Raw genomic sequence first — 25067 nt, 5'->3', positions numbered from 1 at the left:
AATTATTCCAGAGGAGTCACTGAAAACTTTGGAGCTGGCAATATGTTTAAAATTTGCAGATACTCTTTCACACCTCGATAACTGTATATAATTCCCAAATTAAGCATCACCATCCATGAAAGGATCACATGTTTTTCTTTTAATTACTTTGCTAAATATTTGCAAGTTTTTCTTCAATAGAAATATCTTATTTTTGCTGGGTTTTTATGCCCAGATTTAGAGAATTCTAATTAAACAGCAAGTCCTTCAAAACCAACAAACTCACTCCATGAAGTCATGATATAAACTCTTGCCCATGTGATACATTTATTGGATGTATCTTAACCATTGTTGTGGATTTTCTGTGTCCTTGGCAAGGAATGAACTGAGCTGGAGCTGGGACTGACTCCATGGACACTGGCAGAGCAAAATGAGTTTGGGCAAGCACGAAGGTCAGAAGCTCAAGGAGTGAGGTGAGAGAACCCATTAAAAGATGCAGAAGGCCTGGAGAGAGGCAAGTTCATGAGAAAAGTAAGGACTGGTTTTGAGAAGAGTCTTTTATACTTGAGGCTGATGAAAGCCTTGATGGAGAGAGACACAAGTGGATCCCATTCCTTTGCCACTATCTCTTTAACTTACAACCAGGAGACATCTGAATTATCTTGTGCCACAGCATTGATAAACACTGGCACCTGGTTATTTAAAATATGAGAGAGTGGAAAAAGAATGTTGAACTGCGTGAAAAGACAATGGAGAAAAATTGTCTCTAATTTAAAAATGCCACAAGTAAGAATACTTTTTTTTTTGCTTTTACATTCCTTATCTCTCTAGCTCACACCTTCTTTCCAATCTCTTTCAGAAATAGCTCTATGAATAGCCTTTAGAACAGGCTGCAAGTGCTTAGAAACAGGGACTACCACTTCACTCCTTGCCTCACAGGGCATGACAAATATGAGGTCCCTGCATCACTCCCCATTATTTTTGTCCTAGGTTTTCAATAGCCCCACACAGCTTTAGTTTCAACCAAGACGGAAAAGACAAATTATACTATAATTTCTATGTACAAAAGAATAACAAACACATGAAAAAGTTACCATGATTAGCAGATCATATTTATTTCTTTCAGATGGGAGAGAAATGTAATTCAGTCACTGATTTTATGTGACCTTGACTGCAGTACCAGCCTTTTTGCAGAACTACTTAGAGGTATATCAACTATAAAAGGATAAATTTTCATACAAGAATATAAACAGATATTATTACTTGCACCTTAAGATGAGCAAGCATGTATGGAAGAGGGGAAGTTGATGCTCAGTTAGGGAGGATGAACTGATTATTACTGGCATAAAACTAGATATGCAACAGCCAATAGATTGCTTTTTTTCCTTGCTGATTATAGTTTGCATTGATCTTATGTGTATCTCAGCTCCTTAGATAAAAATGCTCTGTGAGTTTTGAGCTAATAAAATAAAACCATAAAAAATTGCTTTGATTTATCTTTTCTCTGCTGTTACCACAGACTGATCAACTTGGATTCTGTCTGCCATGTACTGAAACCTAATCTACAAACAATTAAATTCACCTTCATTTAACCTGCATAATTCAGTTTGACAACCTCTATGTCTGACTTTTTCACCCCCAAAAGTAGAGCTGCAGAAAAAACACCAGTGCTGCACAGCAAAGACTGTGGCATTCTCTCATCTCCCATAGATGTGCTTCCATCCCAGATGTGCAGGGATGCAGCAGAGGTAGTACATAAAAAGCATTTCAAAGCATGTTATTTTCCCCAGGCACAGTGATAGTACATGATAGGGGATGCTTCTGGAATTTGGTGCTTATGAAAGATGGGACTGATGTACAGTTGTATGTACAGTTTTCAGTAACTGAAGTTTTAGAGTGGGAAGGACTCTGCAGATTTTTCAGAGCTTCAAATACCTAACTTTTGCATTAATGGGTAAGATTATTTATTTGCACACACATCTAAGAGAGACAGAACAAATAAGCAAACACAAATGCCCATTTTTCTAAGTGATTTGACTATTTCCAAAGTCAACACATTTTCACCTGGCTCGTTTTCCTAAGGTGATATTCAAATGGCATCAAGTGTCCAGAATGATGTCCACACTTTGCTGGCTCTAATTAGTTAGACAGAAGAATAATGTCTCACTGGTGCTGGATGAGCTAAAAAAGGTGACTATCACAACACTGATCATCTTTTAGATCAATCTAGTTTATCAATAATAAGGCAGAATGGGCCTAGGACACAACCATCACACCAATTGTCTGACTGCACTCAGCACAGAGAAGAAAGACACGTTGAACAGTGTGGTAATGCACTGCAGGTCTCTTCCTGGCTGGCTTAATTTACCCTACAAATTTATTTTTTCACCAAGAATACATCATGGGTCACAAGGAAAAACAGATATCTGCTTAAATATTGTGTTCGTGTCAAATACTCATAACTCTTGCACGTTCAGTTTTGCCAAGTTTGATTTGCAGTTATATATATTGAGCTGATAAAATAACCCCAGAGATCAAGAGATAAAGAAAAGTGGGTTTGAAACAGAAATAATGAAAATAGTGCTAATTTATTCATAGGATCATCATTTGACAAAAAAAGGTTCAGGGTTGAATCAGTCTGCATTAGTCTTGTATGGCACAACATCGACCCTGGTTTTGATTTTGCAGGTCAACTGCTGAGATTTTCCAGTTTCCCGTTGGGATCTTCAGTGAGAAAATGGTAAACCTATTAAAATTACAATGCAGTATCAGCAGAAGAAAAGTTTGTCCTCTATCCCGGTGTGAACGTAGCTGTGCAATAATAGCAACATCTATTTCCGATGTCTGGATAGCTCGTCCCTCTGCATGTAGGAGACCATTATCCTGTGACTGTGTTCTGTTCTGCTGATATAATCTCTTAAATAAAGCTTTACTGTTTACTTTCCTTAATTGAAGAACAATGGAAAAGACATGGCCTTTAAGAAGCTTCACTTTAGTCACTGCCTCAGAGCTTTGAAGGTGTTTCAAGTTGTCTTTCAGTGTACTTCAAAACATCCTTGATAAAAGAATCCGTGTGGAGGTGAAGTGGGAATTTTGCTGGCAATTATATTTTATGCAGAGTTGTAAAAAGTTTACTTAGCAGCCATTCTTCTGCCAAGTTTCCCACCCCATCCTCTCACTGCTCTGCTAAGTGATCAAATCCTGTAAAATATTTTTCTTGCAGGTCTTATTTTGCCCATTTTTAGAGGTGAACAGCTCTTTAAACAGAAAAACCAAATTCATGTTGTTTTGGGTTTTTTGGGGGGGTTCTAATCCTTTCTGGGTTAAAATCATCAGAAACTCTTTTTAATGTAATTTTAATTTGTTAGTCCTAAAGGGAACCTCTACACAATGGAGATGAGCCTTGCAGAGATAGATATGGACATAGAGACTTGATAATGGCAGTTATCAATGGTTTTCATTTTACACTGGATCTGGACAACATGAACTTACTTAACACTTCTCTGCACCCAGGGAAAAAAAAAAACTCGAAAAAAAATTGTAATACAGTCTAAAATAGAAACTCATAACAACAACAACTAGCACATGGCTACAAAATTATCAATTAAATGTGTATGCAAACTGCACAAGAAGAATGGAAAATGAGAAATTACTCACTGGTAAGAAAATGCTGGGAAGTCGGGCCAAAATCCCTGTGAGCTTCATGTAATTGCTTGATGCGCTCATCAACAGCCACCTGTTAAGAGAGGAGAAAAAAATGATTCTTTTCTAGACAAGAAACAAAGAACAATTATAGTCAGATCATTTTTTTATTAGTGAACATTCAGTTTAAAATTAAGCAGCTTCCTGCAACAATTGTTATCCTTTAGGGTCTTCGGATGAGATTAAATGTGCCACTGGAAAAAAAAGAAGGTTAAAAAAAAAGAGGGGGTTTTGTTGTTGTTGTTGTTCCTCATCTTAACTGCTGCTAGAAGAAGCTGAAAATGAAAAGGCTGATAAATAAAGGTATAGCAAATTGGCCTGACTTCATGTACCTGAAAAAAAGCAGCAGTATGACTGCTGCTTGTCAATCTTGAAGTCAGAACATCCATCTGTTAGTACTTTTCTGAAACTACTTCTAAAGTACTTTTGAAACTACAGTATTATAAATCAGCATGTGAAATGTAATCTCTTTTAATGTGGACAGCATAACCATATTTTAACCAAGTGATGAAATGAGGTTAACCAAAAGAGAGCAGCTGGTACAAACATTTCACTGTTCTTTTAATCACTCAAATCATGGCCCCTCAACCCTTTCTTCCCTCAGAACAGATCATTGAAGAACGTGTTCCTAATATTTTGTTGGGTTGAATGTACTGCATGGAAACAGAGACAATAGTTTAGGACTGGTTTTATCTTTACCCTTGAAAATCTCAGTGGAGTATTGAGCAAGCAGCCAAAAGGGGATGGTTACAATAAGATTCTCTGGTGTATGAGTGACATCTACCAGTCCCTTTATAACCTATACGCTAGAAGGATGTCATTAAGTTAGACCCAAGAATGAGATTAGATAAAACAAGGAAAAAATACTTGAAAGTAATGATAGAATATTTTTGTAATAAATAAAGTAACTGATAGGAAGAGCAGGTTCACTTAAATGTTACCTGTAAGGAAAAGTGTTCCATCAACGCTGGCAAAGCAGAAGTGTAACCATATTTTTATTGGCCTAATTGTGATATACGTAACGAGGAAACAAATAGGTTGCGCAAATAAAAAGCAATCCACATTTTAAAATTTTCAGGGAATTTTTTCGGTTGGTGGTAGGAGGGAACTATTGAATAGTAATTGGACATGATACAGTGAGAAGGGAAAAATAATGATAGAATTAATGAGCTATTTGATATGACTGTGTGTGTTTTCCAGATAACCCCCTAGAACCCCAAATCTTGTTTAACTAAGCAATAGCAATTTATTTCCAAGACATGATTTATTTGCTTACAATTCTAAAACTAACACTATAAGCAAAAATACCCATTTGCATTCCTTCCTTAAACCATTTTTCAGTTGCTTTTCCTGCAGCTTCCTTCAGTTCTATGTCATCTTTTCTGGCTTCTCACTGAATTGCATGGACAGATGTTTTTGTTAAGCAATGCTTCATACCAGGGACTGACTTTGAACTTGAGTTCACACCCAATTCACTGCACAGATACAAGCTGGGGAAGTCTGTAAGTGCATAGAAAACCACAAAAGGGCTGCTTCTGGTCATCAGTATAATTAGCTTAAGTACAGAATCATTAACTGATGTGTTATTATTTTTAACCAAGAAATTACTTTTCAATGAAGACTAAAAAGATAATCTTAAATATACCTAAACACATGCAAATAAAAACCACTGGAAAAAATATAATGAAAATGTATATACTCTTTATAATTGTCTTTAAATTACTTCATAACATACTTATTTTGTCATTAGGAAATACTGGTTAATAAAGAAATATATGGCTCTTCCTTTACATTAGTACATACTTTATATTAAGTCAACCAGGATGGAAAAAGTACTTACTGGCATGAAGAATCCCTAAGGAGAATGAGAACTTTACAAACACACAGTGGGGAGCAGTGTTTCATATAGGAAAATTTCAACAGCCAAAAAGTGGTCAGAAAAGAGCATGGGAACCCTTTAGTACATGACCACTGCCAGCACACAGCCTATACTTCTGTAAGCACTCTAAAACTGAGAATTCCAATCCCTTCAAAATACCCAGGTGACCTTTAAACCGCACAAAATTATTAACCTGAAGATTTTCAGCCATTTATGTACCTCAGCAAAATAAAGTCCCTTACACATTTCAGGGTAAACTTTGCAACTGAACAGCTTTGGACGTGAGCCAGGAAATACCTCTTTCTAAAGGTAGATTTTGTCAATACAGAGAAGAAGAAAACACTGAGAAATCTTGAGTATTCTCCAGGAAATATCACACGAGAGTACAAAACATTATCCCACTTGGTTGCCAGGAAATACCACTTGCTGATGTATTGGCATACTACCTTTTAGGTAAAAGGCAGTAAAAGATGAACTCACTGTTGCTGGTAGAGCAAGGAAGATTATTGCAGTCAGTTTCTATTAATTTTATCAAAACTAACACGTAAATGGTAAAGTAACAGAATTCGAACCCATAATAACTCAGATAATGGTGTACAAAAACAATCCCAAAACCCACCCACCAAAACAATCCTTGCTTAGACTTACAGAAGAATGTCTCCATGATACAATAAAATCAGAGTTGGCTTAGTGATTTATGCACTCATAATCTGGAGGAGATTCTATCCATATAAAAGTTACATGATTCTTGAAAAAAATTCTCACTGGCATGTAAAAGTGTTTCTTATTTTTCAGAAACAAGCCATAGGTAATTCGCAAATTTTAAATCTTTTCTTGTTCTTGCTTTTCCTTCAAATCAAGTGAAACAGGCTCCTCCAAAATGAGCACAAACAGTATCTCTTGTATTTTTGTATGCTATGCTCTGAACTAAGAGCAGTTAGAATATTGTGAACAACTGCAGCCTTGTGGGAAGAAAACTGCAACATTTTCCAGCCCATTCAAGCGTTCATTTTCCTTCCTTTAAGGAAAGAAAAAAAAATGCACTGTTAATGAAGGAAAAAAATTTCTTCTGATTTCAGTAGTGTTGGCTCAGCCATGCAAAAAGTACTACTTCAAAGGTATTATTACTAGAATGTAACATTCAGGATCACAGGATGGGTAAAGCTGGAAGGGATCAGAGTGATCATCTGCTCCAATCTCCACGGGATGGGGCTGTGGATCTCACTTGTGTACCCTTTAGGTAAAACTCCAGTTTTCTCCACAAGAAGTGTTACTAATAAATAAAATAAATGTCTGTCTAAAAAGTCAGATATTGCTTTATCATGACGTGAGAGTTTGATTTAAATGGATCAAAATATTTTTATATCTAATTTTTACTTAAAAAAAGCCATCAGAGTTTTTTGTAATTGGGATACTTGAACCATTGCTTTTCTTCACTGGAGATACATGCTTGAAAAGACATGCATTTCCATTATTTATTTAATCCAATGTTTTACATAACATTTATCTTCTTTCAATCATAACAAATGGAAGAACCACAGCAGTGCAGTAAATATACTCGAGGCTAAAGATAGTAATAATAAAGATCCTATACTGATTTCAAGTGATATTGACATGGTACAGAAACAGCTTCTGCTAAAACAAATGACAAGTAAAAAAGTTCTTTAAAATTCTTATCCTTTAAAGACTTTGAAAACATTTGATGAAACAAGTTCTGCTTCCCATCACTTGGATGCAGCTGTGTGAACTGAATCTATAATCAGGTTCAGAAAAACAAATTACAACAATAACAAAAGCAAAGCTCTGCCATGCAGTTGTTAGGAATAATTTCTAAGTGCTTTACCTAATGTGGGGTTCAACCTTGAAAACATTTTTGTAACAGCTCCAGTGCAGTCAGAATAAGGATTTGATGGATTTTATTTGGTCTACTACGAAATTCTAGGGGGGGGGGGGGGGGGAAGGGAGGGAGGGGGGTGGTCTTGTCTTGTTTTTTTAATTTTTTGAGGTTTAACTGAGAATAATTTTATGACTTTTGTGTTTATGTCCACACTGCAAAGCAGGCCTAGATCAAGAAGGAAATATGAGCTGTTTAATTCTCAGTATTTCCCATGTTCTGAAAAAGTACCCAGCAACAACTGTCCAGGAGTGCTGGAGTTGCTGAACTACTCCAAGATGTGCTGGAGGAAGGAGGCACACCCATCTGATTCTTGAAGTTGTGCCTGCAAAGAAGGAGTGGCCTCAGCAAAGAGCAATAAAAATGATCTCTCTGTCAATCCATCAATCTTATCCTCTTGGATCTATGAACCTACAGAGTTATAAGAGCCTTGGTCCAGCTGTGGCATAATCCTGCCACAGTCTTGTCCATAGCTTTGATTTTCAACTGAACAAGGTCAGTGGAGGAAATCTTCCCCAGGGTGCTTATCTGAGCTCTGATTGCCAGCTGGATACTCTGCCATAAGCGGCTGCATGAGCCAAGGTGACTGCTTGGGTCCCTCTCTGTGCCCAACACTCTCAGAGAATTCACATTCGGTGAACTTGGCAAGGAAGTTATTAAAAAAATTACATGAAGGCATGTGAGTTGCAATTTTTACTACTTATTAACATGAAACAGCAGAAGTGAGAGCACTAGTTTTAAAAAGTGCTAAATATAAAGAGTTAAGACAACTGTTGAATGGCTGGGATTCTGAGGAAAAATGGCAAGAAAAGAGAGAAAGAAGATTCTCATCTAAACAGCTATATTTAGTGCAGCAGCAAAAGGACACACAATCTCCTTTTTTTTGTCAAAATTTGCTTCACCAAAAGCTGTTCTCACAAAAAGGGGCAATTTTCTGTATCAATCAGCATACATACACACAATACTTATTAAAATAACACTCCTTTAATTTCCCCACCATATTCATAGCTTTTCCACAGCCTCCTGACCTTGACTCCAGCACAGCCAATTTAACTGCATATCAAAGGAAACCGGCTTCCACGATACCTTCTTTAATGTTGCCCAGCAATTCTCCTCCCAAGAGCTGAAAAAGCTTCTTTTCTTTGCTCTCACTGACTCGGAGCTGTCAAAGCAGTTGCGAGGCTGTTCCTTCACAAATCAATAAACAGCTAGATCTGATCTGCTGTACTTCTAATAGCTGCTGAATTCAGTCACTCACTGCTCCTTGTACATTAGGAGATAAGGGTGGATTTAAATAAGCGCACTTTGTGCTGTTAATGAGGAGCAGCAGGGGGGGAAAGGCAATTGATAGGCATTGTTCCCAGCCGCTGTAGTTCAGGTTTAAGTCTTGACATTTACTGAGTTGAAAAAAAACAGCTAAGGACAATTAGTTTTCTGGTGAAAAGTTCAGTGTTCTGAAATATTTTGAGAGCGTAAAAATGTGCTTATTTTCCACACTAAAGAAAAGAAAATAGGTAAGTACAATGCTATTTGCATGCATTTACAGCTGTTACAAAGACTAAATTCAAATTTCTGGGTCATGGTAGGACTGGATACATTTCAACAGATTGAAATCTGAGTGACTTCATGGAATTCTCCTTCCAGAAAGAAAAAACCCAAAACATAAGAAATAGTAGAACTATTGTATTGTACTTTGACTGGTTTTCTAAATTTTCAGATGAAACAAGAATGAAATGTAATAATTTCAGGAAACATCTTAAAGCTTGGGGCATAGAGCCTTAAGAAACAGTAAATAAAAGAATGATCTCCTTCAATTAATATGTCTACTGTGAATAAGCAGCTATTGCTTCTTAGGCTTTTGTTTTATAATCCTAAATCTGTGCACTTTGGCCTTTCTGTGTCTCTATGTCTAAGGAATTAAAGTTAGGTCTTGAAGTTTAAATAACAAAACCATCCAATTTTGGAGAGAATAACACAGTTGTAAACCATGTGAAATCTTAAAACCAAACATCTTTAGGAAACAATTCTTTTAGAAAACATTATTTGTTTTGTTTTGGATAAAAGATGTTCTCTCAGGGAGGCTTCTCATTTGACATCCCCACTGCTCCCATAGAAGTCATTACACAAGCTGGTGGAGGTTCTGCAAGGCCTTTCACATCACTGTATGTTCCTCATTTCTATTCATGCACTTTTGTAGGATATAAAGTATTTTATGAAACTAGTATGAGCTGAGCACGGGCTCAGCCTTTCCAAAGTACTAGAAACTGCTGTGCTGCTCCTCATTCTGGAGCATTTCTTCACTGTCCACACACATTAATTCTTTTTTCATATTGCTTTTTGTATGTGATTTAATCAATATCAACTATTTTTTTTTTCTGCCAGATTCCTTGCTGTATTCCTTTTATAGTATACCAATAAACTAATTTTACAAACATTGATATTTAGCTACTATTTTTCTCAGAAAGCAGCACTATGCCAATTAAAAAGTTTTCAATTTACAATTTACATTACCTTCAAATTCAAATAAATAAATACGCACAGACACCCCCTAGCAGATTCCAGTCCAAGTGGGCTGTGGCTTGCCTAACCACATCTCTATACTCTTGGACAGTGCCTCTATATTCCTCCCAGATTGCCTGTCTAGGCTCCCTCTTTCTGTGGAGTCCCTTTTTTATGTTTGAGTTTTGCAAGGAGCTCCTTGTTGATGCACACAGGACTCTTGGCACTCTTGCTGGACTTTCTGCTGCTCATGATGGACCAGTTTTGAGCTTTTTAGAATGTGATCCTCCCTTATCAATTAACTTTCTTGGACCTCTCTCACTTCCAGGTGTTTATCCCGTGGGATTCTCCCAAGCAGACACCTGAAGAGGACAAAGTCTGTTCTCCTGAAATCCAGGCTGTGGTCTGATGGTCACTGTAGCCTTTGACTTTCACCTCCCCAGTAAGCCTCTCCTTGTTTGTGAGTGTGAGGTCCAGCAGAGCACTTATCTGCACTGGCTCCTCCATCACTTGTGTCAGGAAGTTTCCTAGGAACTCACTGCATTGCTTACAACCTGCTGGGTTGTCTCTCCAGCAAATAATCAGCCTGCTCCCCCATGGATGCTATTTCTGCTTGCCTGTAAAAGGCCTCGCCCACTTGTTCTGCAGGGTTAGGGGGCCTAGAGCAGACACCCACTCGTCTGCTCCTTAATCCTCAGCCACAAGTTCTCAAGAGCTTTTTTTCCAACATATCATCCCTAGTTTAAAGCTCTTTTGTATCTTCCATATATCCCCATAAAATATACTCCTTAGAGCTCTACTGTGCAGACCTATAGATCCAGGGATTTCTCTTCTGCCTTCAGCAGAAAGCTGAAACTATATATACTCTGAGTCCTGTATTATAAGCTGGGGAAAGGAGAAACTAAAATGTATAGGCTACCATGAACCTCTGGTAGGTTATTGATCTTAAAATTAATCTAACTTTGATGCAGTTTGACATTTTCAAAGCCAGTGGGAGCTGGGTGCCTGCAGCTGGAGAGAGAATGTGTTCTGTGGTACCTAAAACTATCTGGTGAGGAGCTCAGCATGGCAAATATCCTTCCTGAGATCAAATCTGACTTCTGAGGTCAAGGCACCTGCATACCTTCACACTTTGAAAGGTTTCCACATAATTTTTTATCTTTTTTAAAACAACATTCAGGACTGATTTTTAAACATATCCTTCAGGATTACTCAACATCCATATAACTTTTAGGTGGTATATTGTGGTCATCTCTAGGCTCCACAGTCAAGACACACAAGGATCAGCTGCAGAGAGCCTGAAGGAATTAAGAATTATGGTGAGTGAACAATTGCAATTAAAACTGAAGAACAGAAGTCTTAGGGAATCAGGAAACAGGAACAAATATTTTTTTTATTTGTCAAAGAGTCCTCTCTTTTTGCACTATGAATATAAAATTTTCTGCTTTTTCAGTGTTATTAAATCTTATTAAATTGTGCTAAAAACACAGGGCATTTGGAGGGTTCTGGATTGTAAATTATGTTAAGCATTATTCATAAGAAAAAAAGTCTGCTATGTGTTTTCCTTGTTACATATGTTAAATAACAAGGATGTAGGAAAAGGCCAAACCATTAATTATGATTCTGTTGTTGCTGAAACATGAGTCCTTTAGGCTCTAACCATCTACTGTTCCTACCCTAACAAGGTTGTTTGATAGATGTGGGTATTTTAGGCATTTTCTCTTCACTTTTGGGGCATACACAGAAAATAACATTATGTAATACAGTTATATCTCCTTAACATACACTATAAAGACATAAAAATGGTTTTCCGTGGCCTTTTTTGTTTATTTTGCTTCTCTGCTAAAAGCCTGTTATTTCTCATCACTATAGGTTTTTATACTTTCAAAATGGAACTGACTCCTTTCTATTCTCTTTAAAAATATTTCCAAAAGATTCAAAATATTTACTTTTTTTGTACTTCATTTGAAAATACTCTTTATTAACATTTTGTAATCCATCCCTAAGGTAAAGGCATACCCTCTCTTAACAAGATGCTATGGTTATTTTGATTTTCTCCCATTTCTCTTTTTTTCTCTCTCATTAAACTAATACAAAATAATAAATTCATGCTACACTGAAAATACCATTTGTTTCTGAAAGGTAACATACATTGTTTTTGTGCCAAGGGAAATGGTTCTTTGGTGACTTAGGGAACTGTAAGTACAATGTCACGCAAGGAATGTTTTATATCTGCCCCAGAACAAATGTCTATGCAATAATCCTGTATTGGTTGAGCATAACCAGTGGAGATTATTCTTTTATAGTTCTAGTTACATTCCCTCACTTTCACTGATCTTTCATTATATTAGTTTTATTGCTCCTTTCCCCCAGATTTGTGAATTTCTAGTGCCATTACTAGCATTAGTTTTGGGAATAGTTGCTCATAAATGCAAGCAAGAATTCTCATAGCGTGGACCTGTATTTAATGCAGGTTACTTCTAAAAGAAACAGAGGCTTCAGTCAGTATTGTCTTTATTCAGCACTACTTTTAGCTGATTACCATTTCAAAGTGTTTTCTTTCACCACCTTCAGCTCCCTTCTCTCATTTGCCCTCAGATTCCTCTGGGATCATCATCCCATCAGAATTGAAGAGACTTTGATGTTCAGTCCTGTCTTTCCCACAATTTCCCCATTCTTGTCTTCTTAATTTGTTGTTGAGCATCTTCATTTGCTTTTATAATTTCAATCCACACTCCCAAACCCATGTTGCTACCCTAAATGCAGTGAAAATACTTTTTCATAAACGTAGTAAACCTAGTAAATTTTATCCAATAATGTTTTTAAATAAGAGCTGAAGAATTGCTTAGACTGTGCTCCTACATCTATAATACCATGGAAAAGCTTATACAGGGAAGTCTGTGTGAATTTTATTCTTTCTAAATCAGGAGTTGTAAGGTGAGAGAGCAAAAAGCCTTTTCCTCAATCAGAAATGAAGAGAAATATGTATCTCCTGAGACAATTCTGCTCATACTAAGACATACACCTCAGATTAACCCTGTAAAGATATGTATAAATTTGACTTTCATTGAGCTTAGTTTTCCTATATGAGTTCACATGCCGAGGAGGACTCTTGGGAAGACTGCAGCATGGAGGAAGACAGATACAGAAGGCTCAGGAGAAGGTGGAAGGTGAGACAAAAATGTTCTTTACAGGGGTACACTCTAGGGAGATAATGTACAAAAAGGATTCTACACGCAGCAGCCATTTCTTCTCTTCTCTTTCACATTTTCTGGTCTCTCCTTCTCTTCCTCTTTTAGACTTACACCAATGGTGATAAATCTGTTTACTCTAAATAATCCTTAGTCCTAAACCTACCACAAATACATCACATCTTTGGTTTCCTTTTTAGCTGTTCAGGGTGAAACAAGTAGGATGATGTCAGTCGGGACACTTCTATTACAATGTGATCTGTTCACATTATTTGTTTCTTTCATCCATATTGTTACATCTGGAAATATCAAGAGTATAATACTATGTTTCAGGATGACTAAAACTACTTTGTCAATCAAGTGCTGACAAGGCGAAGAAATGAAGAAAAACTTCATTTCATGAAATTACTGGCTGGATGGATTAAGCAAACTTTTATGTATTGTTCTTGTCCAATGAACCTTTTGAAGACAGGCTCTCAGTCTCAATGACTTCTGCAGAATGTTCCATTCCCCAGCAGCTGCTCAAGCTTGGGAACAACCACACAATCAGTGCTTGATGCTCCCTGTTATCTGGCACTTCTTTGAATACTGCTACAGCTCCTGATTTTGCACAAAAGCCTCTCTTGCTCCCTGGGGAAGACATGCATATAACCACACTGAAAGATAATAAAATTACTTCAGGCAAATAACTGTTCAAATGGGAGCAATAGCTGATAGGATTGATATTGTGCTGATTGAAGATAATGGCAACATTCCTATAATAATGTGATATGACTTGTGAGGGGAGCTGCCTGCATTCTGCATCTGGCCAAAATCTATGTATTTATGCCTCCTCATCTGTGAGTAAATTCAATTGACATGAAAGCAAAACCTGAGTTATATATAGCCCATACTGCTAAACCAAAATGTTAAAAAACTCAAATTTAAGTTGGAAGATACAGTCTCTGATTTCCAGTTTCTTCTATTTGAGAAGAAAAGGTGCTTATAAGGAACAAATGAATAAATAATGCTAAGCCACATCTTTACTGAGGATGTAAATGGTACATAGTGAAGGTTAAAAGCTACCCTGGCATGAAGGATCACAGTGCACACATGCGTGCAACAAAACCATCACTTCACGTGTGTCAAAAAAGCCCATTATCATATATTGCACTTGGTAAGTGCCATACATTTTGTTCCAGTAATTCCAATAATGTTGCATGCAGTTTTGATCTTAAATCTGTTTTCATAAGCCCTCTCTTTGAAAAGCTGAATACCCTATTTACCACTGTCAATCTGTAAAGATCTCAGATGAAGCTAAAATCTTTGAAAATGGTTTTGTTCAACCCCCTGATTTAGTCACAGCACAGATTCAGGTCCTCCAAGGAGCAGAGAGGGAGGGCTCTCCCTTCCCAGTGGAACAAAGCTCCAAGGTTCAACCCCATAGGAGGGGGTGGAATCAAAGCTAAAATATTTGGTATTTCCAGGAAATTTGTGACTGCTCTGCACTAACTATTGCCATTTCAAAGACTTCATATTGGTGAAAACATTTAACATACCTTTTCTGCATATCAGTTAAATAATGAATGGAACAAACTTATGCTTTTCATGGTAGAGTTGTTAAAGTACATTTGTCACCTGCACAGCTTGAACCAGGAGAAATAATGTTTCACCTCCAGAAAATACATCACACTTTGAAAAATGTTTTTGTTGTCTATTATTGAATGCCATAAAAACCTCTCTTAAGTTTACCAGCTTATTTTCACAGCTATCTGCTTTTTATAACTCCCCCCCTCCCCAAGTAAATAATTTATTTCTGTTTAGGCTTGCCTTACTACTCATCTGTTTCTGAGAGCAGAGAATTGGGAAACTCTAAGAATAGAAGAGATCTTGGAGAATTTAGACAATAAGAAAGATGGAGATCCTGAGATGAAGTGCCACCGAAGAGGAGTGCAATTCAAGTTTGTGAAATGAGGAGTAAGGATAAGAGAGAGGCAAAGACAAGATTTCCCAGACAGACTGAAGCCAGACTCAAAACCTGATTTTGTAGTATCTGTACAGCAGCACCATATAATCCACTGACAGGCAGTTTAATTGGCAGTTACAAAACTTTAATTTACTAAGTTAGAAACCCTTTCTGAATGTCTAACTCACAAGCTATTGTTATCACAGTGGCAATTTGACATGTGGCTTTCAAGCTAGGTACATAAAGGAATGAATTAGCATTCTCTTGAAAAAAATCTGTTTATGGAAGACTTAACTATGAAGGACATGCCCAAGAAAGGACTCCAAAAGACTAAAAAAAAATAAAACCAACATGGTTTCATAACTCATAAAACTTAAGAGTGATGTCCTTCATTATTTCTATGAAAATGCCTTTAAAAAGCAGTGAAAGAGCACCTTAAAACCGTATGTATATTTTAAGAAACAAGGATGGACTTGGTTCTTTCAGTAAAACTGACACCAAATGCTAGAAGAGCAGATGACATATTTTTATAAAAAATTCATTAATACTTCTCAGCTTGAAATTTATTCTCAGGGGTTATAGAAGGTAAGAAACCCATCCAAGGCAACAGCATCAGTGTGTGACAGTGACAGGACCCTCCTGGAGCTGGTTGGTGTTGGCTCTGTCAGACATGGGGAAGCTTCTGGCAGCTTCTCACAGGAGATGGAGTGACTGATTTCTCTTTATCCCTATTTTGACCCACCAGCCATCATAATACCCACTGAACTTTCCCTGCTGAGGAGGGGACTGGCAGAGCAGCTTTGTGGGGCACCTGGGGTCTAGCCAGAGTCAACCTACAGGAATACATCAAGATGGCTAAGATTTCTAAGGGAATCTGAAGGCAGAAACAAATTTAGGAAAGCTTTTTGACAAATTGTGCCAAATAAAAATAATCAGATCATCTGTAAAAAGCAAACGAAATCATGTTTGTTCAATATACTATTTACTTACTATATAATGAATTTATATATTTGAATGAGATATACAGAGGAATTTCAAGCTGCAATGGGTCTTGTGTAACTTTATTTAGAAAGGAGTAATTTACAATAAGAAGTTTACAAATGGAAAATACAAAGATTTGACTAGGAGCTTTTGTGTTCACACTTACTTTTTTAAGTTAATGAAAACTCCATGGAATAAAATTCTGTTTGTTGAGCTGTTTAACTCTGCAACCTTTCCATCCTAGTAGGTTACCTGTTCTCTGTCCATTCTGAATCGATAATGCCAGTCCTTACTTTTAGTATCATGCAGATGAAACTTTGTTATATACATGGCCATACAAATTCTGTTAGTCCATTTCTTTTACTCATTCTCTTTGCCTGTTAATATAATTTAGTAATATTAATTTTGTTATGCTTATTTAAATTTATCTATCAAAAAAAAAGAAAGGTAAAACCTGTCTGAAGGGAGAATTTTCCTTTTCCTTTCTCGTTCTATCATCAGAACTCACTCTCTGCAGATCCTATTATGTCTTGTCTTTTCTACTCTGACAGTCTTTGCACAACCTCCATAGTCTTCTCTCTATCTAAGGAAAAAAGCAGAACTCTTACCCAACCAAACCTAAGAGAGAAGGCATTATTTAACAGTCTATTCAGTCAGTAACTCCACTGTACAGTAAGATTCCCCTGAACAAACAAGTGCATTGATTGCATACTGCTGGAATAGCAAAGCTGGCCTACAGTCCTATGTCTGTAACTGCTTGCTGGCTGCAGAAGCCAGATTCCACTCTGATGATCTGTAATTGCTTTTGACTGGGTAATTTTTATCCTCTACAGTTGCCAGCAGTGGCAGACATGACACTGTACAAATCCCAAAGTAACCTTCCAAACTACAGTTTGAGAAACCTGTACGAGAGCTGGTGAACTGACCAGGGTGCAGTGAGAATGAAAAAAAAAAAGACTTTCTAAGCCTACAAATATTTTAGAGAAAAACATCCATAGTGAAACTGGGGTTGTATTTGATTTTGAAATATATGTCCATGGCATTTCCCCAAGGAAATTCACTCTATCAGTGTGTTTCTAGTTCAGCTGCCCATACCATTACACTGTCTTATTATTTGGCATTTGTCTTGTACAAGAGAAAACAATCATGACAATCAGGGAGGAAAAAGGAGAAAAAGCAACAGCTGAGAAACCAAGAGTACAGGTCTTGTACTGTCAATGTTCATCATATGAGAACAACTGGCAGGATCATCTATCTTAAAAATGCCGAATTTGGTAAAGGAAAAATACAACTTTACAGGCTCATATGAGCAAAATGTATTCATTTCTTCATAGTTCAGATTCTTTTGAAAAACAAATTTGCAAAGCAATGCATATAACACTTAGAGGTAAATCCTTTCTGCTGTGACTTCCAACACCAACAAGAAGTTCCTCCACCTCCCATTTTTGCTTCTCCTTCTCACCACTGCCAATTTCCTCCTAGGTTCTGCTTGGGTTCCTGTTTTTTCCTTTGTACTATCACATTCTGCATGTTTTAAGGTATTCTTCAGAGTTTAAGAGTTCTGTTTGGTCTTGTCCTGCTTTCTTATCTAGCAGTCACTGCCCCCATCCCTGGAAACATTCAAGGTCAGGTTGGCCCAGGGCTCTGAGCAGCTGGATCTCATGGAAGATGTCCCTGATCAGTGCAGAGGGTCTGGAGGAGATGATTTTCAAAGGACCCTTCCAAATCAAGCCATTCCATTATTCTGTAGCCTGCAGGTTCCAAAAATGCACCCCCTGCACTGCCTCATAGAAAGATTGTTCCTCCTATTCTTTAAAAAGTGTGGCCAAAAGTAAAGCTGAAAAAAAAGTTATTAGAATCTCTATTATGACAGCAATTTACAGGTTAGGCCTCTTAAAATTTTACTTTTCTGCCCACTCAAGTTCACTTTTCTTTTTAAATAGAAAAAATTTCCTGATGTCTGTATTGATTAAAAATAAAAATCATCAAAGTTTTTTTGTTTGTTTGATTGATTTTTTGTTTTTGTTTGTATTAATCTGAAATACTTTCCATGAAACTCATAAATCCTTCAAAGTCTATTCAGAGGTAGTTGTTGGATTTAAATTCATTTTCACAGGGTTTTTTTTCCCAGACAACCATCTGTGTGTCTGTTGTGATAGCCTAGTACTGCAAGAATAAATTATATACCTGCTTGTCATCTCTCAAACATATTTTTGTTTCCCTTGTTGTCAGAAAATCTGTTTTGACATGTGAGTATAAACATATGGGAAGGAGTATAAAGATACAACAGCCTCTTTTCTTCCAAAATAATCCCAGAACTTAAATTCTGACTATACTTAGAAAATGTTACAAAAAAATATGGTCCACTTAAGTACAGAATAATATCTAAAAAGGACAGAATTAAAGTTTAAGTGTTTTTCATTCAATAAGATCAGCAGAAACTCAAGCCATTTTCTAATTTGCAAAAATCTGAACTGCCTGAAGACTTCTGGAGGACTTCTGGAATATAATGGATGGAATTCCACACTTTTAAACAGGCAGGGAATTTTTGTGTTTGTTTTTTACATCTCACTGCATAAGGTTAAATACTCTGAGGTAAGGAGGCACAAACAAATTCACTTCTAGAGAACTAATTCACTCCAGGACCAGCATTTTTTCCTGTCTCTGATCCAGTACAGGTTCAGTAGCATTGACTATGCACTTTTACAATACAGTCATGACTACCCATTAAGTTACAGAAGGTACAGAAATGAGATATATCCAGAGTGATAATCATTCATTTGTGTCTGCATTGTGGTTTAAAACAGAATCAATAACACTGGAAATGTGAGGAGTGCCTTCAAAGATAAGTTAGGCTGACAAAAGATGCAATTTTAGTATAGTCCTCTTTTTTCCCCTAGTCTTGGAAGTTTTAAATAAAACCTTGGACTTGTTCAAACATTGTTCCCTTGAGAAAATGCATTACTAATCTCAACTCCTACATCACCAAAACCATTTTGCCTGCCAGTTTTCTGTCACTTTTACAAGCTCTTGTTTAACAACAGAAGTGGGAATTTCTCATTAATTGGGAAACCATTCACTAACTCTTATGCTGGCAGCTAACACTTCTTCCCTAATAGATTCATATTAGAGTATGCTAAAGCATTTATATTCAAAATATTCTAGCACAGTCTTTAGGAATTCTACCACTTATATCATAAATGCAGACTGAATGAGCCTTTTACAGGTTTCCTTTTGGTACCAGTATAAATTAAATAGAGAGTATTAGGACCAGTGGAAGTCATATTCTAAAAGTTGTATTTCTCACACTAGGAACTGTCATGAGACTGTACAAATGTGTAAACCCAAAGCCTATTATTGAGTAATCGGACTTGAATATTATTTACTATTTTCAAGGCAAAGCAAAAAAACAGATCACAACAAATTGTAACTGAATACCTGCTTCATACCTGGTAGAAAGCCAAAGTACTTTGACTTCAGTTGTGCTTCAGAGCTATAGAATCAGCCACAGACTTGGTGCCTCTTTTGAATCCTGACTTTCCTGAGGTTTGACAGTGTGTCCACATTTAACTTTAACAAATGTTAAACTGGGCATCTCCTTCTGTGCTCAAGAACTGGTGCTGTGGCTGAAATGTACCTGGCCATGGAGGCCACTAAACAAACACTGCCAAGAGAGCTACGAGATGGACTTCATTAGAATAATTAATAATGCCTGACTATGAAATTAGTTACAATAAGCCTTCTTGATGGAATGGTATAGAAGAAATGTAATCCCTCAAATCTTACTGCAGAAGACACTCACTATTTCTTCTATATATATGTATATATATCTATATAAAAATACCAATAATATGTATACCAACCAGGTAATACAAAATATTAGAATGTGAACTCTTTATTAGAGCAAACAGCCTTTAAAATAAGTGTATTAAATTTTAGGAAGGAGAATAATCATCACCAGTTTCTGGATTTGTAATTTTATGGCTCTAACAATCTGCAGACATTACATCAGCTATCAAAGACACTACAACTGCAGCAACTGTCCCAGGAGCACCACCACCCATCTTATAAGTTGGCCAAGTAGGGTGAGATCATAAAGATGTTGTTCATTATTTCAGACTTTCTTGTGAAGAAGTTATTTTGGTTCATTTAGAAGCACTTCCTAATATGGGGAAAAATGGCTCATGAATTTGTAAGTCTAACATCCTACCCAACTTACTGATTTATGTATTACTCTATGCCTTCATGGAAATTTACACTCTTACTGCTCATTTCACTTAAAAATTAAAGAATACACACAAATCAAACTTCACTTCAAGCAACCTGTTGTACCACAACTCAGAAAGAAAGGCATCTCAAAGAAAGCAAGCAAATAGGATTGTATGCTCTGTCTCAAATACGTAACCTGACAGATATGACACAGGAAGAACATGAAGTCCTCTTCTATTTTGTTGTACAGATTAGAGACAGTGCATTATGGAAAAAAAATACAAAGGAACTAGAGTTCCTTTGTATGAATCAGATGAGAAAAATCAATGAAAATATCCAGCTGCGACAGAAGGACATAAAGTTACTATTTATGCAACTGATGCATGCAATAAGTGTTGGGAAAGAACAGGCTCTTTGGCAAAGTATCAGTGAAATTAATTTTTGAATTTTGACAGACATGTAGGACAGTGGAAATAGTTTCAAGTTGAGGAAAGCAGATACTATTTTAAATTCAGAGTGCTGTCACTGAAAGACAGTAATCATTGGTGTACATTCAGAAATGGAACACAGGTTGAAATTACTTCTAATTTTCATGTAATGTTTATTAGAACATATATATTTCTGCTTCGGGTCAATGCACCCTTACTGTGAAAAGAAATGGTTAACCTTTCCTCATAACCTCATCTCATGAGAGAACATGCACAGTACAAGGCTTTATTTAAATACCTGCACACACCCCCTCTCAAGGATGTGCAGTGTTCCAGCCTCTCTTTGTCTCTCCACGTCTCTCCCAGCAGAGTGGGGAACTGCAGAGGAGCCACAAGCTGTGCTGCAAATGTGCAGGTGCCTCTGGAAGGCTACACAAGGATTGCAGTGTCTTTGACTCCTACTCCCACTGCTGGACCTGCTCCCTTACTTCTTATACCTATGACAGGACAGAATTTTGCAGTCCCACAGCTCAGACAACTTTCCCTGTGCATCACAACTCACTCCAAACCTGGAAAGTCTTGCAGGTGGTGGCTTTGTAACAGCACAAGCCAGCATTGGTAGGGCATTGAAAAAGGAACAATAGCTGACATGAGATAAAGACAAACCAACCCCAACATACACAAGAAGAGAAGAAAAAATAAATCTTCAATCACCATTTGAGTTTTCAGATGTCCAATCCTGTTACAAAATCCATGAACCAGAATAAATATTTGGGAGAAAAACGCCCTCCTTCCTGCTATTTGCAAAAAGCCAGTAGAATCTAGCAAAAACTTAAGTACAGTTTGGGTTTTATTTTTAGTTATTATTATGATCTGTTATTTAAGATTCCCACACAGGAAGAGTTATAAATTGTAAGGACTATCCCAACAAATTTTCAATTAAATACAAAATTAATGTAGAGAAATTTAATTAAAGCTGCACTGGTTTTTACAAATACAGTTAATTAAGCTGCTATCTAAAATTAAATCTCACCCAAACTCCTTTTACATTGCTGCAGCTCATCAGATACAGATATAATTAAAATTCTAGAAGTTCACCTATGCATCTGAATACTCAAAAAAGAAAAAAAGAAAATCCACAACCAAAACCTGCTGGAGCAGTTTGAAAGGCTGCTGATTTAATGGGATTTATACAGTCCTCAGAGTGGGAAGACAGCACATAAAACCCCCTCAGAAACAAATCTAGGTTTTCCAATCTGCACAGACTTTTTCGTGTAGTGTAACAGGCCAAGAACCTTTGACGATTTTCCACAAGTGGAGGGTAACAGATTGACATGAGCAGGAACCAGGGAGATAAATCCTGCTGACTTTGTATGTGCCTTCCATTGAAGTAAGCAGGCCCAGCATAGGTAAGGCACACAGCACAAATTGCACTTATATCCAGGAGTAGATGTGGGTATCGTCTCAGAGGGAAAAATTGCTTTTTCATAACTGGAAAATCTCAGGTCTTCTGGTAGCCTGAATGATCCCCTTTCCTTTCTGACTGTTTTTTTTTCTTTCTCAGTCCCAGGCTGGTTGGTTTTATTGGTCAGCTAAATGCAGATCTGTTTTCCAGGTGACAGTGATTCAAAATCACCACGCTTGTTTAACATAACAAGTAAACATTAATCATAAACATTTTAGGAGTTGGCTGATCCAGAGAAAGAGATGTTTAGATAGCTGGGAAGTCTGTCAATGCATTACTTATGATCAGAGTGAAGTCTTTGAAGAGTTACTTTTGGAGGGGCTGGGGAGAATATTAACAGAAACACAATCCAAGACTATTATTTATTGCACACAACAGTGATTTCTCTATTAAAACAGGCATATGCTATAGCAAAACAAATGATGACTAAACCAATACAGGCAGCCAGAACTCAAACTGGGAGCTGGTCATTTCAACAGCTCACTCTGTATGGGGCAGCAAGTGTGAGCACAGGAACACAGCACTCATGGCAGCCACGTCACCCCTGCACAGGCAGATCCCTCAGGAGTTCTGAGAGCATGCAAAAAGTAAAATTATCCTCTGGTGTTAAAGGCACAAAGCTGAAACATACAAAAATGTGCCAACATTTTCATGACAGGTATTTATTTTCTCTCTGTTAGCAAAAATATGCAGAAGATAAATATTGACCACATTTTTCATAACATGGAATGCATAAAATTCTCTTTTGGGAAAAAAACCCCACAGATGGGAATTCTATGTTTAATGAAATGGAATTGAGGGTTTAGAATTGAACCCCCAAACCTTTATCTGAAAAACTTAAGCAGGAAAATGATTTGAGGTCCAAATATTTGTTTCCAACTTGTGGCACTGACATCTCTCTAGATAAATAAGAAAATCACATGCAATTCTCTTTAAAATATAAATTCACACAGCTCTACAGACTTCCACAGGGTTTAAACTTAGCATCTGATGTACAAGATACAACTGCCCTATCATTTTATGTAGAGTAAGAAAAAGGAAAAGAAAAAGCAACAGACATCTGCAGTATGATAATAATTAAATTAAATGTTAAAGACCTATGTGCTTTTGAAGACCCATCCCTCCTCAGAGAGAAAAAAGTCATTAATTTTTTTCATTAAAAAAATTCCTTTTTTGCATAGTAAAATCTGAAGAATCTACACAAACAACAAAGAGAGTAAAAATCCACAGAAGCTTGGAAATTGAGCAACCAGTGATAATCTATCTTTCTGCAGGCACTTGAATCATCCATTTACCTTGAGCTTGCAGCAGAACAGGACCCTGGCAAATTGCTATAATCTCCTTTAACCCTAATCACCATTTTAATCAGAAAAAGGTGGGGCACCCTGGAATTTGTACAGCAAGCAACTGTCATTCTATTTGCTAAACACACAGAGTGTGCAGCTAAAAGGTTGAAATGGTTCAAACTTTTATTGTCTTCAGAATATTGCATTTTATCATTAACAGTTGACAAGTAGAAGAAAATAAAATTATGAGACTGTTTGCTTTGAAGAGCTTTAGAGGTCTGCTTAGACCATGGCTGCATCTCTCACTAACTCAGATATTAAGAGATTTCTTGGGAAAAGAAAACATTGTGATTCATACAACTGCCAGGATTAAAAGCCTACCTCACAATACATTGCACTTTTCCTCTCTCTATTCCTCTAACTACTTCTAATTTCAGATTTTAAATTTTCTAGTTGTGTTCTCTATTTGTTTGTTTAATGATTTTCTTCCTAGCCTTTCCTTAATAAATAGTGGTATGATTGTAGATGGTATGACAGACAAAGAGAAGCTTATATGAAGAGGAAGAAAGGAAGCTTCAAGGAGAAAAAGAGCAATGAGAGAAACTAAAAAGAGCATCAAGGAGATTGTAGGCAGGGGAAGATTAAAGGAAAATGCAGCAGACAACTGTGATTTTTTAGCTATAAAGGATTCAGCAGCTGCCATTGAAAACCTGCAGCTCTGCTTGAGACATATTGATCACATCATTTCAATGTTTTCCATACAACTTCCTTCTGTTTACTTCAAATTATAGCAATCCTCACACTAATACTTACCTCAAACAACCATTTACTTTTTTTGAAGCTGGAAGACTGTATTTCTCCCTCTTTTCTTTTTCCAGGAAGGGCTGCTGAACTTTCAGTGCTCTGGTCACCTTGTCACTAACACACAAATATCAAAATACCCTTCATGCTAAAGAGGAGGGATTTTTTTTTACTATTTTACTTTTTTTTTTTTTTTTTTTTTTTTTTTTTTTTTTTTTTTTTTTTAATTATTTGAGCCATTTACACACACAACTCCTCTAATATCATAGACACTTCCTGGAGTAAGTATCCTTGTAGGGCTTGTGAAGATAAGGCAGTATCTCTGTATTTACACAGAATTGGAGAGTTGTAACCAATCCTGGAAAAATTGTAGGACATCATTAGACTGTGGACAACTGGGGAAGATTTGTTTCTAGGATTTCTAACCCATTTTTTCACACAATGTTGTCGTACTGATATCCAAAAAACATTTCTAAAAATGCAAACACTTCTTCTGATAGATACTGAGACAATTCTTATCTTCTACCTGAGTGTGTCTCAAGCTTAATTTTTTAAAGTTATCTCACAGTTCTTAATCACATGGGTCCTTTTAAATACCTTGTAATCTAAAATATAAATGTTAGAGAACAGAACTGCATGAATAGGATGATTCATGTCTGCCACATACCTCCTCTTGTAACTCTCTTTTTAGAGGTATCACTTTTTTTACATATTAAAACCAACTGTATTAGTTTAAACCATAGAATTACATTAGATTTTGGGCAAAAGGGAGAAGGGCAAAAAAGAGGAAAAGGAGCACATTCATACT

At 36.7% G+C, this 25067-nt stretch overlaps 1 protein-coding gene across 10 annotated transcripts in view; it reads right to left on the bottom strand.

Annotated features, from left to right (window-relative positions):
* The window catches only part of DMD (dystrophin), a gene marked incomplete at its 5' end in the record, with an annotated part of 1168120 nt that overhangs the window by 125591 nt on the left and 1017462 nt on the right, over window positions 1-25067 (bottom strand). For all 10 annotated transcript variants that reach the window (XM_083855614.1, XM_083855615.1, XM_083855618.1 and 7 more), the window contains one exon: window positions 3637-3715. In XM_083855614.1, coding sequence (XP_083711740.1) covers window positions 3637-3715 — 79 coding nt within the window. The remainder of the gene's footprint in view (window positions 1-3636; window positions 3716-25067) is intronic.

Source organism: Zosterops lateralis (assembly GCF_965231275.1).
Source record: "Zosterops lateralis genome assembly, chromosome: 2".
In the NCBI taxonomy this organism is placed as follows: Eukaryota; Metazoa; Chordata; class Aves; order Passeriformes; family Zosteropidae; genus Zosterops; species Zosterops lateralis.
This window is presented reverse-complemented; position numbering and strand designations above follow the sequence as displayed.